This window comes from Oryzias latipes, chromosome 8, assembly GCF_053564925.1.
Source record: "Oryzias latipes strain Hd-rR chromosome 8, Olatipes_Hd-rR_3.1".
NCBI classification, from domain to species: domain Eukaryota; kingdom Metazoa; phylum Chordata; class Actinopteri; order Beloniformes; family Adrianichthyidae; genus Oryzias; species Oryzias latipes.
The window spans coordinates 18,461,084-18,479,961 of NC_136244.1; the positions used below are offsets into that span (position 1 = coordinate 18,461,084).

Here is an 18,878-nt window from a genome sequence, read left to right on the forward strand (position 1 = left end):
TTAAGGATTGTCGATTTGAATCTTCGCGACATTTCAGGCACCCTGTCAATATAAACAAGACTAGTTTTTTTTTGGGCGTATTGTCTACTGATAACTGAGAGGCGGTGTTGAAGCGTTTTAACGGACGAATCGCATCAATGTGATATTTGGTTGTGTTGACGTTTGTCCAATCAGATTAGAGAACGCGACATCTGTCACGTAGGTGGTCGTTGAAGTAGCCAATCATGTTTGAGCAAAGGTGGGATCAAGGGGATGGATGACTGGAGTTTCCCTTGCGGACTGAAGATTAATGGAAGGGGTCTGTTGATTAGGATACTCGCCTATTTGCCTGTCGTCCAAGGAAACAGTTGCATTTGACGACTGGCTTTGAAACGAATGGAGGTCTCTTGTTTTCGGTAACCGGCGGAGGGAAAACAAAGTTACGCTGATATCCATCTGGCTGTCCATTTCTCAGCTTGACAAGGCCTACCCACACAGAAATAGCACCTGGTTAGCTAAGGCCAGGATTCGACAGAAAAGACGCTAAAAGCTAATGTTAGCTTGTCACTTGGAAATACGGGGCCATCTTTTGTCGACTTGGATTTTTTGAGAGAAATGTATCATTTTTGAAAAGGACAGTCAAGTGACTTTGGAGTTTGCCTGCTCTTGTTTGGAGCTCGGGAGCTACAGTTATTTAAGGAATACCGCTTGCTATCAGTGCTAGCTAACGTGCCAACCTTGTTAACCCGAAACGCCCGATTTCGCTGCAGACTTGGACTTCAGTCGCTTGACCAGAGTGCTTTGCATATTTGGGACTTAGTGTGGTAAATAAATTAATACTCGTTTAAGAATAATGACAGCTGTTAGCTAGTAGCTGCTCGTTTGGCTGTAGTACTGTGTGTCAAGCGGCTGCGTTAGCACAGTGTAGCACAACTCAATCAACGACTTCAGAAGTAAACTCATTCCTAGTCCAGGGACATCACCGACGGCCTGCCACCATGGGCAACACGCCCACCGCAAAGAAGGGCAATGAAGTGGAGAGTGGTGAGTATCCTGCACCCGTATCATCATGCAGAGCAAGAATTAGTTTTGCAATATGCATAATCGTTCATAAGCTGTTATTTCCTGTTCCCAATTGTGGAAGCAAGTTTAGGCTCAACGGAACACGTCCTCAGTGTTCCAAGAGTGAATAAACTGCTTAAAGCATTTACATGTTCTAATCTGTTCTACAAAAACAAAAACAAAAGTAGCTAGAAACTAGAAATTGCACGTGAAGAATTTCATGGAAGCTACTCAAAAACTTGGGCTGAATTGTCAAACCGTCCGTCAGCCAGACCGTTGAACTTGAAGATGCTATTCTTTTCCTTTTGTGGGAAAGCTCGTGATTGAAAGCCTTAGGTTGTATTCAGAGATACCAGTGGAGATGACGATAGCTAGTCTTAGTTATACAACAGTCATAGGTTTTCTCGTGGTTTCTTTCTTGGAGATGTTCTCGACTTTAACAAGGTTATGAAAGGTTGCAATGTTGTTGGATGGTTGTGTGGAATTGTTTTCTTGTCTCCTTTTGTCAAATGACTTTATTACTAAAGGACAAAACTTTCTTTTTGTACATAGTGTTATTTAAGGTTTAGATGATATACAAATGAGTGTTTTTTGTTAGTTTTTTTTTTTTAAGTAATGATCTGAATCTTAGTGGAATTCAGCACTGAGCTTCACATTAAACGGAGATGAACTGGTTATTATCTTTGAAAGAGGCATCATATGACAGACCAGGGTGATCTTCTCCGGGCTAAAACTTCGAGTAGAAGTCTCTTGAGCAACATGTGATGAGCAACTTTCGGCACAAGGGCACATGCATGTACAAGGCTTTGAAGAAGCGTTTGCTTCCAAAAACCTGCCTGACTTTTTCATAAAAAGTAATTACCCTTTGGTCCGGGCATGTTTGGGAGAAACGACAGCGTTGAAGCCAGGGGCAAATCCAACTGAATCTTCCACATAGCTGTGCAGGAGTTTTAGAATTTGTATGAAGGAGTTTGGTAGAATTAGTTTACTGAAACACATAGTGAAGCGGCTCCTTGTTATCACTTTACCCCCACTATGCTCAACTTTTGCTCTGCTATTCTTGCTTTTTAGGAAGTGTTGTGAGATGCATGCCTTCCAGAGAGTTCACTTTTTCTTTGTACCCACACTATCTTTTGGGAAAAATAGGTTTTTGCAAATATGTGAGAAGTCCTTGTGTTTGATCTATTTTGCTCAAAGACTGTATTGTCCTGAAACCCCTCCGATGGATGTCTTATTAGTTCAATCATATTGTTGAATTATAAAAGCATCTTTAAGGTAGGTGAGGTCTAATGTCCTTGGATGATTTTAGTTTATTCTTTTATGACTGACTGAACAAATCCTCATTGTGGTCTTAAATATTGCTTAAAGGTCAGCCATTCCTGGAAAGAGTCAGAACTACTCAGTTTTCTCCCAAAGCCTCAGAAATCACTTTTTTTTTAAAAATATGACTGCGTGTCAATTACTTTCTCATGTCTTCTTGAATTTCTTTGGATTGTGGTATGATGTTTTGGTTTCTGCGTTATTTTGGCGCGCTTTCTAATCACACAAATTCTTTTATAGATTTCATGTCTCAACAGGTCTGACGGTTACTTGGTGGTAGAACTTGAACTTATCTCTCCTTTTCTGTTCCTCAAAGTCTTTTTTTTTTCTTTTTTGTGTCGCTAGCTTCAAAAAACACTGAATGACAGTGGTTTATGCCTTTATTTGTACCCTTTTTCCCCTCTCCTTTTTTGTGTGCAGAGTTTGAGCAGGTATCTGTGAAATGAACATCAGCTTCTTGTTACTGGTGGAGAGTAGGTGTGAAAGAATGGCCTCCAGTCTCTGAAGATGAACTCATTGGTGGCTTAAGAAATGAACATGGGGGGGGGATCAATTTTAAACAAGCTTTTTTGTATTACTTAAAAAGAATAATTTTATACATGTAACCTTTACAAAGTGGTAGCAGCACAAAAAGATGATAGTTTTTTTATTCAAACTAGTTTCTCCCAAGAAAACTGTGTACCATTGTATCATTAGGAAGTAGTACTTGGTTATTATACCTTCTGTATGTTTTGATCTAGATTTTTTTTTCTTTTTGAAAAGCTTCATGTGATTGAATGAAGGAAAAGGTCAAGCGCGGCAAGGCGTGTATAAAGAACAAATAATATGATTAAATGGTTGCATTGTGATGATTATTAATGATTACAGGCAGCTACTGTATCTGGGGCTTTTTTGTTTTTGTTTTTTGCATATGGCACATTGAGAAAGACAACACAGGCATTTTCTGTTTGTTAGTAAAATGTACATGGATGGACTGAACAATTTTCAGGAGACAAACTGTAGTGCTAGTGTGGCCCACAGGAAAAAGAAGGCTGTACAGAAAGTCTGAGCTGCAGCAGGAAGTGAAGGAGCGAGGAAGGTCCAGCCCAGGCTCTGCACAGTCAGCCATTTCCTTTGCTACTTCAACAAAGCATATTCAGCCAGTTGGGAGTTGAAGCTCAACAACAACAATTTTATATTTTAATTTTTTTTTGCATGTGTGCTTAAATTGGTTAAAATACTTGGATGTCGGGGAGTCCTGAAGTGTTCTAAGGAGTTTTTGCTGGCTTCTTTCAGCCTTGTAGGATGTCTGTTATTCACAAACTGGCTGGAAAGTTGTTTCACCGAACTGGACCCTGCCTTGGGGACTTAAGCAGTGGAGAGGGAAAACATTATCAACCGCAGGAGGAGCTAGTGGCTTTCAGCTTGAGTGAGTTTTCTCTCCAGTGTTGGAGACATTGGTATAGGTGAAGCTGTAGTGCATTTTGTTTATCACTTAGACTGACTAAGATGAATTTATTATTTCTTTCTTTGTTGGCATGGGTAAAATTGTCCTATTAAAGGCCAGGTATGCAGACGTATACAAGTAGATTAACTTCATGTGATATTTTATACTGTTGCACATTGTGCTAATTTTTAGAAAAAAAAAGCAAAGGAATGTCTCACTGCTGAAGTAAGTGACTCCCATCGGTTGACCTCACAGAAAAGCTCAGTATGTATTGTTATACATATTTATGTGGCCTTGTAATATGGTGCCATTTGATGAAAATGAAGATAAATGAAAAGGCAGACATGCCCAAGAAAGGAAGTCAAGATGAACTAAACTCTCTTAAACTGGTTTAGCCTTTTTGGCAAATCAGATTCAAAAACTTATAAAGTTTCAAAACTTGCACGCACCAAACCCTGCAGAAAAGCAAAAAGCAACCAACATTAACACACATTTCATGTTTTCATTTCATATACTATGCTCCTTTCCTTTTTTATCTTGCAAAAACTCACTAAAAGTCAGCAATAGGGTCAGGCATTTTGATCATTGCTGGTTTTGGACTCCTCCCATCATCCTATTCTTTTGTATCCAACACTGAATTGGTTTTTCTTTTCTTTTTTCCCCCATTTATACTGAGTTCTCCAAGGTAACTGAGCTTTGTGAATATGTGTTCTAACTCCGACCATAACATAGAACACTATCTGGTTTTTAATGTACTGCTACTTGCAATAATGGACTAAAATGACTGATGTTAACTTACTTAAAAAAATGGACCAAAAAGTGACTTTCTAAACAAGCGTAACATTTTTCTATGAATATCTGAGTGTTTCCTGTTCTCTGTCTGCTCTCAGCTGGTTTATTTAGTAACTAGTTTACTGCTGATAGTTAAACAAGCTTTTGTTACAAATTTGCTGAGATTATGAATGATCTGAGGTGTCTACCCATTCAGCCAAATCTGAGAAGCCTAAAAAACTTTATTTATACCTTGGGAAACAGAAGAAATCTTATGAAAGACGATTCACATTAAAAATTCTCTTCTATGCATTTTACCTTAAAGAATAGAGGAAAATAGAAGCAAACCATTATCACAATGTCAAAAGGGTTTAGTTATACTGCAGATCAAAAATCTGACAGTCTGCTGTTTTAAAGCATTTCTAGCCTTATAATTTAAAGAAAAAAATGTTAAAATTGGACATTTTTAAACAAATGTGTTTACATAAATTCTATTTTTCTAAAAAATGGTGCTCCAGTTGTCTCTAGATATTTTATTTTATTTACTGTGAGCAGTCACCAAACAGTTGACAGTTTGTCCTTTTTAATAATTGACCATATAAATTAAATGCCTAATGCTGACGTCTCCTCTGTTCATTATTTTTGCTATTTTATGTCTGTGATAGTTTTTAGAATCTGTTTTTTATCCTTCTGCTTATACAAAAAGTGTTTTAGTTTATTGTAGGTCTCCTTGGTTACTGTTTTTGGGGTTTGTTTGACATGTAAGAGAGTAAACAGATGTTGATTATGGACACATAGGAATAAATATCGATGCCACAATTATTGGTTTAAAACCAAACCGTATCTTACAGTTTAACCAAATCTTAGAGAAAGTTTATTGTTACATGTACACTGCATACCAGTAAGTTTACCTTGAAAGTGTCTAACACGTATTGGGCTTAATTTAAGAAAGATTTGTTTTATTACATTACACCAGGCTTACTGTGGGCCAAATGAAAGTTTTTTTCTCCTTTTTTTATTTGCGTGGCTGCAAATTCTAAAAACTATTTTACAGAATTTTATTTTTTTATTTTTTGTACCCATGACCCAGAAATTGAGGTATGAACCAAATTGAATAGAGACAGTGCCTAGGGATTGATCAGGATGATTTATTAGGTACGTTATGAAAGATTTTTCTTTAATTTTAAGTATTTTTTTAAATGCTTGTGCTTTTAGTATGTGCAGTATGAACACGGCGTGTAGAGCTGGTGAATGAGAGTGGAGAATTAAATAGAACCATTGCAAATGTGCGGACTTACCTTTGTTCCAATTCTTTAACGCATTCGTTTATTTGATACAAGACTTTTCTAGTTTGATGGATGTATTTCTCTTCCAGTCCCCTTAACTGGATAATCAAAAGGTTCATTTCACGTCCTGCTGATTACAACTAAGGGAATGCTTTCTTATCGATCTGACTCTCGGTCACAGTGGTTTTACGTAATGCCATTAAAAGGAGTAGCTAATCCCCACCTGCAGTAAAATCTTGCTCTCTACATTTAGAAATATAGCGGAAAAATCCTGCAGTCCAATCAGCATGGAGCTGATCGGTGTGTATGATAAGACTTCACTTTGGGGATAATTGGGGAAATGAATCTTCCTCATATCTAACCAGTGAAAGTAATGGATTCTAGGGAAGTAGCCCTGCAAAAGAAAAAAAAAAAAAAGTGTTTGAGAATGTAAAATGAATGTAAAGCTTGTCTGTGTCCTGCTGCTAAGCTTCAGCCTCGTAGATTATAAAACAGTTTTCCATTGGTGGATTTGCAAGTACATGTCCTCTGGCTGTATTCAAGTGCTGATGAAAATTGATTCTGCTTTTCAGATTTCCAAATAAATGTTTAAGTTGCATACGTTTCTGCGTTACTGGTTTTTTTATGTGTTTAATTGGTCTTTATTCGTTTCGGAACAAGGCCCAGTTTCGACGGAGACCTGATTTGCCGCGCTTTGTGATTTAATGTCGGTCAGCTCACCCTAATATAACCTCTCTGTTTTTCTGCGTCAGAGTAGGGCAGTGTGGCCTAGGGGAGGGAGAAAGGATTGATTTTTTTTTTTTTTTGATTTTTTTTTTTTTTTTCTATTTATATTTTTTAAATTTTTTTTAGATCAATTCTGCTCTGGCTCCACACAGACTGTAGTGCATTTGGGTGGGAAGGGGAAAAAGTTTCACTGTGGCTGTTCCTGTTTCGCTCGTGTCTCCAGAGTTTGCCGCTTTAATGTTTTTGAAAGCACCCAGATCATTTGTAGAAGTTTCTCCTCTAAGATCTGACATCTGATTGGTTCTGCTAATTACGGAACGTTGCATCTAGATCTGTGTGGTTCATCTCGGGGGTCTTCACTCAGGCCTAGTTTTCCATAGGACTTTGTCTCTGGGTTGGTTAAATATACCAACTGGTTTTTGCCCCTCCCCTGGCTGCGTATGCCCCTGTTTGGATCAATATATAGCCTGTGTGTGTGCGCATACGTTTCTGTGTGTGTGTTTGACATGAGAGGGAACGGCAGAGAGCACTTTTTGTTCAGAATAAATATTGATACAAACCAAGCGAGGGTCCAGTTGATCGGTGCGAGCTGTCCTGCACTCGGCGCTTTGGCTGCACGCTGGGGAAGGCTTCTGCTTTTTCTGCTGGGTTTCTAACAAAAGCCACAGTTACCAGGATAACTCCACACCTCCTGGCAGCCAAGACACTTGACTGCTTTTTGTAGATGTGTGTGCAGCACTGATTTATTCAAGGTGCTTCACAGAAGGATAGGTCATGAGTAAGTGGCTGTGAAGAGGAGGCAAAGGAAGAAGTACAGGGAGACCTTTCAAGGCTGATGTGTGACAGAAAGAGCTCCAGAAGGCATGCAGGGAAGAGGGAGTCATCCTCGCGCTCAAGTGAATCAGGGTCACGCTCAGCAGATGCAGCAACGCCAGAGATGCCCATAGTCCTCCCAGATGGTAAGGAATTGAAACTGAAAGGATTGTCTGTTGAAGTGACGGTCATTTGAGAATTCTAAAGCAGCAAGGATCTACGATTTTCCTTAACACAGCTGCATGTCTTTCTATTTTTGTCTCTCTGCTTGGAACTGGAAGTCTAGTAACTTCCACGGAAAAAGGATTTTTCCTTTGTGGCTACCCAGCTTTCATAGCTTTCTGTGGGAGCAGGAGTGCTGCGGCGATGTTTATGTGAACTTTGGTCTGTGCCGCTTTTGCTGGCTTTCTCCCATCCTATTGTTGGAGCTGCAAGTCTGCAGAGAGTTTGCAGGAAATTAGATCAGCTAAATAAGGATTAGGCTTATGTACAGTTTCTAGAGTGTGAGCTGCAGACCGACTGCATGAGACCTTCATGTTTGGTTTGTTTGTTCTGCCGGTGATAACATTACTTGAGTTTTCAAATTTAAACATCCAAGTGTCTGTGTCGTGTAAATATTTATACCATTGAACTGATAAATAATTCGCTGTGCACTTTAGCTATTGACATCTGAGGGGTTTTATCTAAACTCGGCTCTAGGCTGTGGGTTGGCATTGATTATTTGTGACAAACAAAATCCAAATTCATTAACTTATAAAGTCTTTGTGTTTTTTTTTTTTTTACAGCACATCACTTCATGATCATCAACTATCTGAACCTTTAACGAAGTAACTCAGTTGAAGAAATGTATATTAAACTTTATCAGTGTTCTGTCAAACTAACTAACAGACTAAACTGCTTTCTGTCAGCTCCACTGCACTGCATATTTGGTAAAGAGGTATGAGGAAGGGCTGGCAATCTGCATGTTCCCACAGCGATGTGATTAGCTTCTATAAAGATAAGGGGTCAAATGAACTTCTCCATTTGGCTGAATGTACTCACTTCTAAATAATCTGTCAGTTTGTCTATTGGCATTTATTGCAAATATTTTGTGTGTGTTTGGCACTTCCAGCAAAGTAATTTTTCCTGTTAATTACGTGTAAATTTTTTAATCACCCTAGGGCATTCATCTGTCTTTAACTTAAAGTCCCACTCCGATCATCTTTTGATCTTTTATAAAAGCGTTCTCAGTGGTCATTTAATTATGACTTTACCTTTTTTAGACAAAATAGGAAAAAAAACTGTCATTTTCTAGGACATGGTTTCTTCAGAGCAGCAAGAGTTCATTAGAAATTTGCATCTTGGTAGTGGGCGAGACCATTGGCTCAGTGTAAGCCTGCCTCTACTTCCCAACATCCATCTGTTTAACATGATCTCTCGCTAGCTTACAGCCCCTCACAACCCAACCCTAACATTGAACAAAAATGGCGAGCAATATTCTTGCTACCCAACCGTACATTCTCAGCAAGATTTCAGCTCAGATGAGGAAAATGGAGATGTATATGACCGAATCGACTACAAGTGGATGCATAAAGCAGAGCAGTGATGTAGTGGCTTGCCGTAGTACCTTCCACGTCACACCTACAAGTTTTTCTAACAGCATCGTTTTGTCTGCTCCTGAGATAGAACGATTTGAATAAGGAAATACTCAGAAACACAGTTTTAAGGCCCGTACACACCGGGACGAATATTCGCCAGGCGTTATTCGCCAGCGTTTTTCGCCACTTTTTTTGTGTTCACACCCAGGCGATTTTCGCTGACGATGAGCCGAGTGAACGTGCAATTTCATTCCCTGACATTAGATGGCGCTTAATTTAAACAGAAATACTCCTGTACACAAGGTGGCGCTGCGCAACTTTACGCTTCTCAAAGTCGCTTTTCACTCAGAAGAAGAGAGCAAGTATTTACACGCTTGTCAGAATCAAACAAAGAAAACATGAATATTTCAAGCACCAGTAGCTCCAACTGGTGCTTGGTTCGGGGATATTTTAGAATGTCCGTCATTATTTCTTCGCGGCAGTGTAGACGCTACTTGGCGTCTATCTTCTTCGCTGGTAAGTGTGCTCAGCAAGGCAGTTTTGTGTTTGAGCGCCCCCAAGTTGTGTTTTACTGTAACTTCAGAAGCTCCAGACACGTGTGCAAAAGCGCCGTTCTCATTGGTCGAATAAAAAAAAAAACGAACCCGAGGCGTTTTTTGTTTTTTTTGACGCTTTGATGCGTGGCGTTTTTTCGCGTCGGTGTGCACACTCACATTGGTGCCCTTTGTTTAGTCACGAGGCATTAAACGTCGCCGAAAATCGCCGGCGAAATTCGTCCCGGTGTGAACGGGCCTTTAAGCTTCATTTTTTGTTTCTATTTGCCACTGATCCATAGCAATTTTGAGCTTTTTTTTCTAAATATATGCCTTCATCATAATAAAAAATGCCACAACAACATGTCAAAAACACAATTTTCCCCGGAGTGGGTCTTTAGGCCTGTTTCCTATGTTGTGGTTAGTCAGAGGGCACAGACTGTTGGTTCTTTTAATGCTGATTTCCTGATTGAAAGTAAAGATATTTCAAAGTGGAACATCGACTGTCCCCAATTTCCGCTTCGGTATGATTTTGGGCCCAAACCTGTTTGACAGACATGTTGGGAATGTCTTTGCAAAGAGGCTCATTTTGGAATGGAGTTCTGTGTTGGATTTTCTAAAATGTCCAGGGACCTTCAAAGACATTCTTTGTGCCTTTTTAAGTTTTCTGACCACATCCTCACTGTTTTACTTGTGAACTTTAGTAGCCACTAATAGAATAGTGTTGCATTCGTTTTTCCAGCATTACTGTTTTTATGTAGTCTGATGTTACTTGAAAAAAATTTCTGATTGTTTTCATGCCGAAGTGAACCGATCTAAAGTCATCTGATTGCTGGACTTCCAATAGGTTTTTCCGTAACTCAAATTGCCGGGCACATTTATAAAGGGATTTCAATTTAAGCGGCCATTTTTACACACAATATGTTTCTGTTTGCAGTGAAGGAGTTTCTTGCCAAAGCCAAAGAAGATTTCCTGAAAAAATGGGAGAATCCAGCACAGGTGGGAGAGTGGCCTCTTCTGTTCACTGGGTTTTGTCATTCTCTTGATGTTTTTGTAGCACTTTCTAATTTAATTGTATTGATGTGGAAATGGTAGTTGTATTAAATGTTTTTTATGATCTTTTTTTCCCCTTCATTTTGGCATGTTCTTGCACTGTGACGCACAAAAATAGAGACCGTGCTTAAATGGAGTAAAAGAGGTTATCAGTAGCAGAGTGCCCTCTGCTGGTCAGTTGTAAAACTGAACATAAGTGCAGGGGAGCATCTCTAAAAAATACTTTATCAATGTATTAATGTTTTACCGAAATTAGGATAAAACATCAATTTATTGATGATAATTTTGGATAAAACCATTAAGATGAAGTGGCTACAGTGGGTCTACAAACATCTGACAAATACATTTGTTCCTACAGCAAACTGCAGCATTGGATCATTTTGAGCGTTTGAAGACTTTGGGCACCGGTTCTTTTGGCCGAGTCATGTTGGTGAAACACAAAGAAACGGGCCAGCATTTTGCTATGAAAATTCTTGACAAACAGAAGGTACAGTATTAACAATATATGCATTTTTTTCAATAAATGTGACTGTTTGGTGTGGAGGATTTACTACAACTTGTCACAGTTGAATGTTGTCTGAATAACACATAGTCTATTTGCATTGCAAGTTGGGGGATAAATATGGCAATAAACGTAAATCAAAATATCCTACAGCGTTTACAAGTTGTGGTTTAACTTATAAGGCCAATAAAAGGCTTAAATACCAGTTTGTCTTTTTAATTCGATTTCCTGTCGTCTTTTTTTTAACCTCTTGTTCTGAAACTTTGGTAACACGTTTTGATGAAGCGTGCCTGTTCTGTCCTCATAGGTAGTGAAGCTGAAGCAGATAGAACACACATTGAATGAGAAACGTATCCTGCAAGCAGTCAGCTTTCCTTTTCTGGTGCAGCTGGAACACTCTTTTAAGGTTTGTTTCTTTGTTTTTTTTTAATCCATCACAATACATTCATCTTGTTTTTTATGGATGTGATTATTAATGTGCCATAGTGCGGTCTGTCTTGTGCCCCTGCAGGATACCAGTAATCTGTATATGGTGATGGAGTATGTGCCTGGGGGAGAGATGTTTTCCCACCTGAGGAGGATCGGTAGATTCAGGTATTTGCCTTTGCTCATTGTTTTTCTGTAGCGCCAACTGGCTGTAAACGTTGATCTTGTGTGTTACAGTGAACCACACGCCCGCTTCTACGCTGCCCAGATTGTACTGACCTTTGAATACCTGCACTCACTGGACCTAATCTACAGAGATCTAAAGCCAGAGAACCTGCTCATTGACCAGCAGGGTTACATACAGGTAAAGATTACAGCACGCTTTATTTAGACACCATAAACGACTTCTTTGCAAATGTTTTATGGAGTGTGCCGTTAGTTTTCCCGAGCTAAAAAAAAAGTTTACATTCCTTAGGTCACAGATTTTGGATTTGCAAAAAGGGTGAAAGGCCGAACCTGGACACTCTGTGGCACTCCAGAGTACCTGGCGCCAGAGATCATCCTCAGTAAAGTAGGTGTTGAGCTCAAATCACGGGAAGCAGTCTGCTTTATAAATAACTTATAAAGTATACCCCCCCCCCCACACACACACACACACACACACATACACAGATTTTTATTATATTATTTTTTTCCAGGGCTACAATAAAGCAGTGGACTGGTGGGCTCTGGGAGTTCTGATATACGAGATGGCTGCTGGGTACCCTCCCTTCTTCGCAGACCAACCCATCCAGATTTATGAAAAGATTGTATCGGGGAAGGTGAGCCCCACAGAACGTTATTTCAAGGGTTCCTGTGGATGCACTCTGTAGGATCTTGAACATTATCAACAGTTCATATTTATGCAAAAAATAATTCAATTGCATTAGAGCTGTGGATCGTTACATATGTGGAGATCCGAATTGACCCACGAGTCAGGATCAGCGATAACTGTTTGATATAAAAAATAGGCATGAATGGTTGCTATATGCATGTAGTTGATGGATGAAAGTGAAAATATGTATTTTTAAAAATCTTGAAAGGAAAAAAAATAGGATATTTGTCTCTTTAAATAATCAAAAGTCAGCATTAAACGAAACATAAACATCTCTGTCGCTATGGACCAAGTAACAACAAATCCTGAAAATGTTCTCCGGTGGTTTTCCATCCTCTGCTGTCTCCAGTTCTAGTAGATGGATGACAAGAAGATGGTAAATGAAGACACCGCATTACCTATACAAATGTAACAGCATAAAAACTCAGATTGACACTTTTAATGAACATTTTCCAGACGTGATCCGATGCGGCTTCTCCCACATCAATCAGCTATGTAACGTAAATAAATAAAAAATGCTGTATAAATAGAAAATGTTGAAATGTTGCGAATGAATATTGAAACATATTCTTTTTCCCTTACTTCTGCACGCTAATTCAAGTATTGATGGTGCCTACATATCTGCACACTACAGGACACAATGCAGTAATATCTTCGGCTGCAGAACGGGGCTCTGCACTCCAAGCAGTGATCATATCAAAGGAAAACCAGCCACTCAGATCGATTTCAATGTTTTTTTTGTAGGTCCGCTTTCCCTCACACTTCAGCTCAGACCTGAAGGATCTCTTGAGAAATTTGCTGCAAGTGGACCTGACGAAGCGTTTTGGCAACCTCAGGAATGGAGTCAATGATATCAAGGGTCACAAATGGTTTGCCACTACTGATTGGATTGCCATCTACCAGAGGAAGGTGAGGCCAACACTTACAAGTAGTGATCTGTACAAATGGAGATCTCCTGCAAGGACACAGGAAAGGTGATTCTGGTCAAAACAAAGATGTAATGCTGCCGTTGTTGGCGTGTGGAGGTACATGGCTGCAGCTGTCAATGTACCTGTAAACATGTCAAGATAGAAACGTAGCTGCTAGAAAGGGAGTCATGTAAAGATGACTGAAGTGCACCCAGATGTGTTACTGAAACTGACAGAAATCTAAAGGAAAAGATCTCCTTGAACCACTTTCTCAGGTAAAATAGATTCAAGTGAATGCAGACACTTCAATTTGGCTTTTGACTGATGATCAAATTCACTCTGTGAAATGAAATGCCTATATTACCAGCTGGTTTTAAAATTTATGAGCTGGTTTCCAAAAAATAAATGATTCCACAGAATCATCGAAGAGGGTTTTGCTCCTTGAAATTTTAGCTTTGATTTCCAAATACACTCAACTTTTTTTTTTTTTATGCATTTGGTTTTTGGGAACTCGTTTCATGAACACCACAGAGAATTGTTACCGTCTGTATGTTCCAGGTGGAAGCTCCCTTTATTCCCAAGTGCAAAGGCCCCGGAGACACAAGCAACTTTGATGACTACGAGGAAGAGGAAATCCGAGTCTCCTTCTCAGAGAAGTGTGCAAAGGAGTTTGCAGAGTTCTAAATTCGAACCACGAGTAGCACACAGAGGGAGCGACCGCGATTTAGATACTATAGGGGATCTGACTTCATGAAGCACTAGGGTGGACTTAAAACGTGCTCTTTTGTGATGAGGAAAACAATGTAAAATTCCCCCCACTCCCAAATGAAAAGGTAGGCAAAGTGACAAAAGGTCCACAGCACCAGCAGTGTTGCCTTCTATGATTGTTTCTCAAAGGTTTCCTGTTCTTTTTTTTCTTTAACCCCTCTTGTGCTTCTGACAGGGGCTCAACAAACAGCCACATGTTGTGGCTGTTCAGCTAGAATTCTGACGACTTCATGACACATTTTTAGTTTCTGAAGGTTGAGTCCAGGTTTATTTCTGCAAAGGTACTTAATCTGTTCGGCGCATTTTTATTTTTATCTTTATTTTTGGCTGGGTTCACTCGACGAGCTTTTTCTGGTGATTGTGGAGTGCTTGCTGTATCCCGTCCGCCTAGTAACCCGTTCATCTCCACCCCAAATCTGTCCAAGCAATACCAAGTCCAACAGATGTGCCTATCACAATGCCAACTGGTTGGAAAAAGGTGTCAAACGCGTCGAGTTTTTGGCTGTCGTGGCATCGGCTCATGTGGCCGCTTGGTTGAGAACAGTCTGCCTTTGTCTGCTTATCAGGGTGCAGTCGTCGGGTGGCCGATGCCCTCTGCTGGCTGAGTCCCAAGCAGTGGCGACGAAAACGATTTATCATCTTTGTCTTGCTCCTCTGGGGACCTATGGGACGTTAACAGGCGGTCTGCATTGAAAAACTTTCTCTTAGCTGAATTTATTAGAGCATTTTAAAAATCCTGTTGGTGATCATTTTGTCCTTTTTTATGTCAATCTCTGTGCTTGTATGTTATTTAGTGGTCATGGGTGGGTTTATAAGCTGTGGTTTTGCAGCTGCTAACATAGTGGTCACACTCCGGACTTCTTTATTTAATTCATAGTACATTTATACATGTGTGTATATATATATATATACATGTGTGTGTATATATATATATATATATGTGTGTGTATATATATATATATATGTGTATATATATATATATATATATATAGAGGACATGAATTTTCCATCTTTTTCAAGATTCTCATAGCTGTGAAATTGACTTAATATTTCATAAACTGATAAACAAATTCTGCCAAATTTGCAGGCTGAAAACACTGCAGTTGTTTGTATGTGATTAAGATGGAGGGGGCTTTTAATACACGAAGCAGTAGCAAAACACGTGCATGTTATTTTTGTACTTTAATCACCATTGAGGACCGATGGCAGAGCATTGTGCCTGACCTGAGCTGAGGTACTTGAGGATGAGGCCAAAATCCTCAAGTGAACACGGAAGGAGGCCCAATTATGGTTGATCCAGATTTGTCCATTCTTCACCTTGTTGGGCAAAAAAACAAAAAAAATGAAATGGTTCTAGAAGTTTTCTGACCTTGACAGTGTTCTCCCTGTTTTTTAATTTTTGCTTATTTCAAGTGAAAGCAAATTCTGGGAGTTTGGGGGGGGGGGGTCCATTTTTTCTGCTTTTTGTGCAACATACTTTAAAAAAAAAAAAAAAAAAAAAAAAGTCTAAAATTGTGGTCTATTTCTCCAACTGATTTTCTGTGGGCACAAGACAATCGCAGACCAGGTCTTATTGCTGGTTTGCTGACAAAAACGTATTGGTCTGGTTTAAAGAATAAAAGCTTTCACCTTCCAACCTTCAAACGGCCCTAGGTGCTAGACTTTGTCCACCTCACTGAAAAGCTTTTGTGAATTGTTTGATGTGCATCGATCTTTTTGTCGGCGTCTCGTAACATTACATTTGAAGAATGTTTTTGACTCAAAGATTTCAGTTGGCTCCAGTAATTATTTTTTGGCAGTGTCTTAACGTAGTTCTGATCAAACACGAGATAGATTTTTGAATGTCTTGAAATGCAGATGTGTTTCCTTTGTGTTACAAATGTTTCTTTAGTGGGTTTGGTTTTCCTCGCATGTTAAAGCAGAGCAGTGGCTCCCGTTTGACCCGAGACCGCTTCCAGACGTTTGCAGATCCGACGGCGTCTCTGCTGTTTACCAACTTGAATCGATATGAGCTTCACACTGGAACGGTGCAGCGGATCACCAACCAACTCATGGTGTCTGAGATAATGAAGCACATGTCACACCTTTAGGGTATGGACTCTTTCATTCATGTGTGAGGATTCTTTCAAAGGTAACCTACTTTGCAAAAGAGCACATGTGACAACTTTTCACGTTTGTTCTCACATAAATCACTGGGTGGGTAGAAGGCAGCCCCGCTTGATCCACTGAAACATCCCGCCGCTCTCTGTTTCTCTGATTCACGTACAAACCCGACGTCGGTCTGATAAAAGTTTGTTTCCATCATCGTTTACAGTATGAACCGCTTTCTGCAACAGAGTTTGTCTCCTGTCTGCCTTCTACGGCATTTCCACACACTTTATTCAATCATAACACTTTTTACATCTCGAGATGTTTTGCGTTCATGTTTTCTATTTGTATTTTCAAAAAATAAAAATAAAAAATAGAAAAAGGCAAAAACAGAACATTAACCTTTTTTTTCCCCTCATGACCTGGGTACAGTGCTTGTGTAGTCTATTGTACCTTTTGGGAAACAATATTGTAAATCCTTGCCTTCAACAGTCTTAACTATCTTACCCACTGGAGAACTTGACAGATACCCTTAGAACACAATGATTATGTATAAAAAATATAAACAAAATAATATTTTGCAAAATGTATCATTCCAATAAAGTTTTACTTGTTAAGACTGACATGTCTGTGCTGTGTTTAGTCCGTTAGGTTGTTGCAGGCTAAATGCTGCTCATGGCTGGACGAGAGGGAGCGGCAGGTGCTGCTCTGTGGCGTTCTCGCCGTCCCGCCGACCATCCCTGTGAATGTTTCCAGTGGCTGGCTGCCTCATTTGAATATTGCAGTGCTGTGTTTATCCCGGCACAGCACAAGAGCAGGTCCAGCCAGACAGCGACACCCCCCCCTAAATGCACCCACATTCATGCACTGTGTACTCAACGGTACACCTGTACGCAAAATCCTGCATGTAGTTTTCATTTCAGATTAAAAACTTTAGCAAACTTTCTTGATTGAGTCAAACATTAAGAGAAGTAAACAGTCTTTTGTTTGGTTGACAGTATTTTTGTGTTTATTCATGATAATACTTTAACATTGGAAGCAAGTCTGTTATTTTATTGACGTCTAAGACAGAGAGAGCCTAAGGCTCATACTTCAGTTCATCAAAAAAAATTAATGTGATTTGTGGTTTAAAAAACTGGCAATAAAAACTTTTGAGAAAACAGTTGTATTTTAGAAAACTGTGAACTCTTATGAAGAAATATCAGCATTAATCATCACTGTACATAGTTTACAGATAATATTGATAACAAATGAGCCAAAAGACTTGATATGATGTGTGGATAGCAGGACATGCCAGACCCGTGTTGAATGTCTGTGCTTTCCTACAGTACTTTGGCGTTCCACTCTTGTTTTGAGCACAACTGTGTCCAGATGTTTAGGAGGATTTTTGTGGCCAATCAGAATTTGTCAAAAACTCGATCTTGTTAGCAAGAGGTTTGGTGCTTAGACCAAAATTGTGTTCACATTTCCAAACCCTTTAGCATCGTTCAGTCATTGCATTTGGACTTGAAGTCTTTTTTTTTTGTGTGAAACATTTAGCCATTTATACAAGTATCTTCTCAGTCTTGGTTGGATGAATGGTGAAATATTAAAAAAAAAAAAAATTATTCAACCTCAATACGTCACCTGCAGGAATCTTCATCGACATACCCTTACCTGACCCGTCTTCTTCTGCAAGGTCAATGACAAGTCTATGGAACAGGACAAATTCAAGGAATAACCAAAGTTTATAAACAATAGCTCAACTACTTTATTTTTGTCCTATAAGCCAGTGGAAAAAGTGAGACCAGACGTCTAATTGTTAAACAACATATTTTCAATGTTTAGGCAAAACAATTCCATTTGCAATGGTGATGGACATGCTGACAGATGAGGTTAGAAAGGAATCCCCATGGACTATGATGTTTGCAGACGATATTGTGATTTGTAGTGAGAGTAGAGAAGCTGGAGAGGTGGAGGTTTGAAGTATTTGGGGTCAACAGTCCAGAGTAATGGAGAGTGTGGAAAAGAAGTGAAGAAGCGAGTGCAGGCAGGTTGGAATAGGCGGTTTTGATGAGAAGACCAGCCATGTAGTTTGGCCTAGAGACAGTGGCACTGAGGAAAAGACGGGAAGCAGAGCTGGAGGTAGTAGAGATGAAGATGCTGAGGTTCTCTTTGGGAGTGACCAGGATGGATGGGATCAGGAATGAATACATCAGAGGGACAGCACATGTTAGAGGTTTTGGGGATAAAGTCAGAGAGGCCAGACTGACCTGGTTCTGACATGTCCAGAGGAGAGACGGGAAATATTTTGGTAGAAGGATGCTGAGACGAGACCTGCCAGGCAAGAGCTCTAGAGGAAGGAAGACCAAAGAGGAGGTTTATGGATGCAGAGAATGAAGACATTAAGGGTAGCTGATGTTAGAGGAGGAAGAAGACAGAGTTAGATGGAGGAAGCTGATTCGCTGCGGCAACCCCTGAATGGAGAAGACGTAAAGAAAAGAAGAGGCAGAACAATTTCATGCCGTCTGAGGTCCACACCAATTTTCTAACTTAAACAATGGAGGATTCATGGAGTCCAAACCATTCCTGTTTAACCCGGCCTTCCAACAGCCTGTCCTCTCTGCTGCTCTCTGGAAATCGCTTCCGCAAGATTGTCATTTCATTTTTGGGACATCCATACAAATTAATAAAAATAGAACAAAAGTACTAAAACTTATTCACAACTGTCCTTTACTCTTTTATTTATTTTTTTCTGATCCAGCCTCACACCACCTCTACACACAA

General features: G+C 39.7%; 1 protein-coding gene across 3 annotated transcripts; it reads left to right on the forward strand.

The window, feature by feature from the left end:
* Nucleotides 1-17: 17 nt before the first annotated feature.
* prkacaa (protein kinase, cAMP-dependent, catalytic, alpha, genome duplicate a) lies at nt 18-16,735 on the forward strand. Of its 3 annotated transcripts, none has more exons than XM_004071383.5 (10): nt 18-1,023; nt 10,431-10,492; nt 10,905-11,033; nt 11,356-11,454; nt 11,560-11,642; nt 11,712-11,838; nt 11,950-12,045; nt 12,173-12,295; nt 13,093-13,257; nt 13,815-16,735. In XM_004071383.5, the coding sequence occupies exons 1-10, from the start codon at nt 978-980 to the stop codon at nt 13,938-13,940; spliced, it is 1,056 nt and encodes a 351-aa protein (XP_004071431.1). In that variant the 5' UTR covers nt 18-977; the 3' UTR covers nt 13,941-16,735. The 3 variants fall into 3 exon arrangements, with proteins under 3 accessions (XP_004071431.1, XP_011476412.1, XP_011476411.1); XM_011478110.4 differs by lacking the exon at nt 18-1,023 and adding an exon at nt 3,262-3,769; XM_011478109.4 differs by lacking the exon at nt 18-1,023 and adding an exon at nt 7,110-7,529.
* The last annotated feature ends 2,143 nt before the right edge of the window (nt 16,736-18,878 follow it).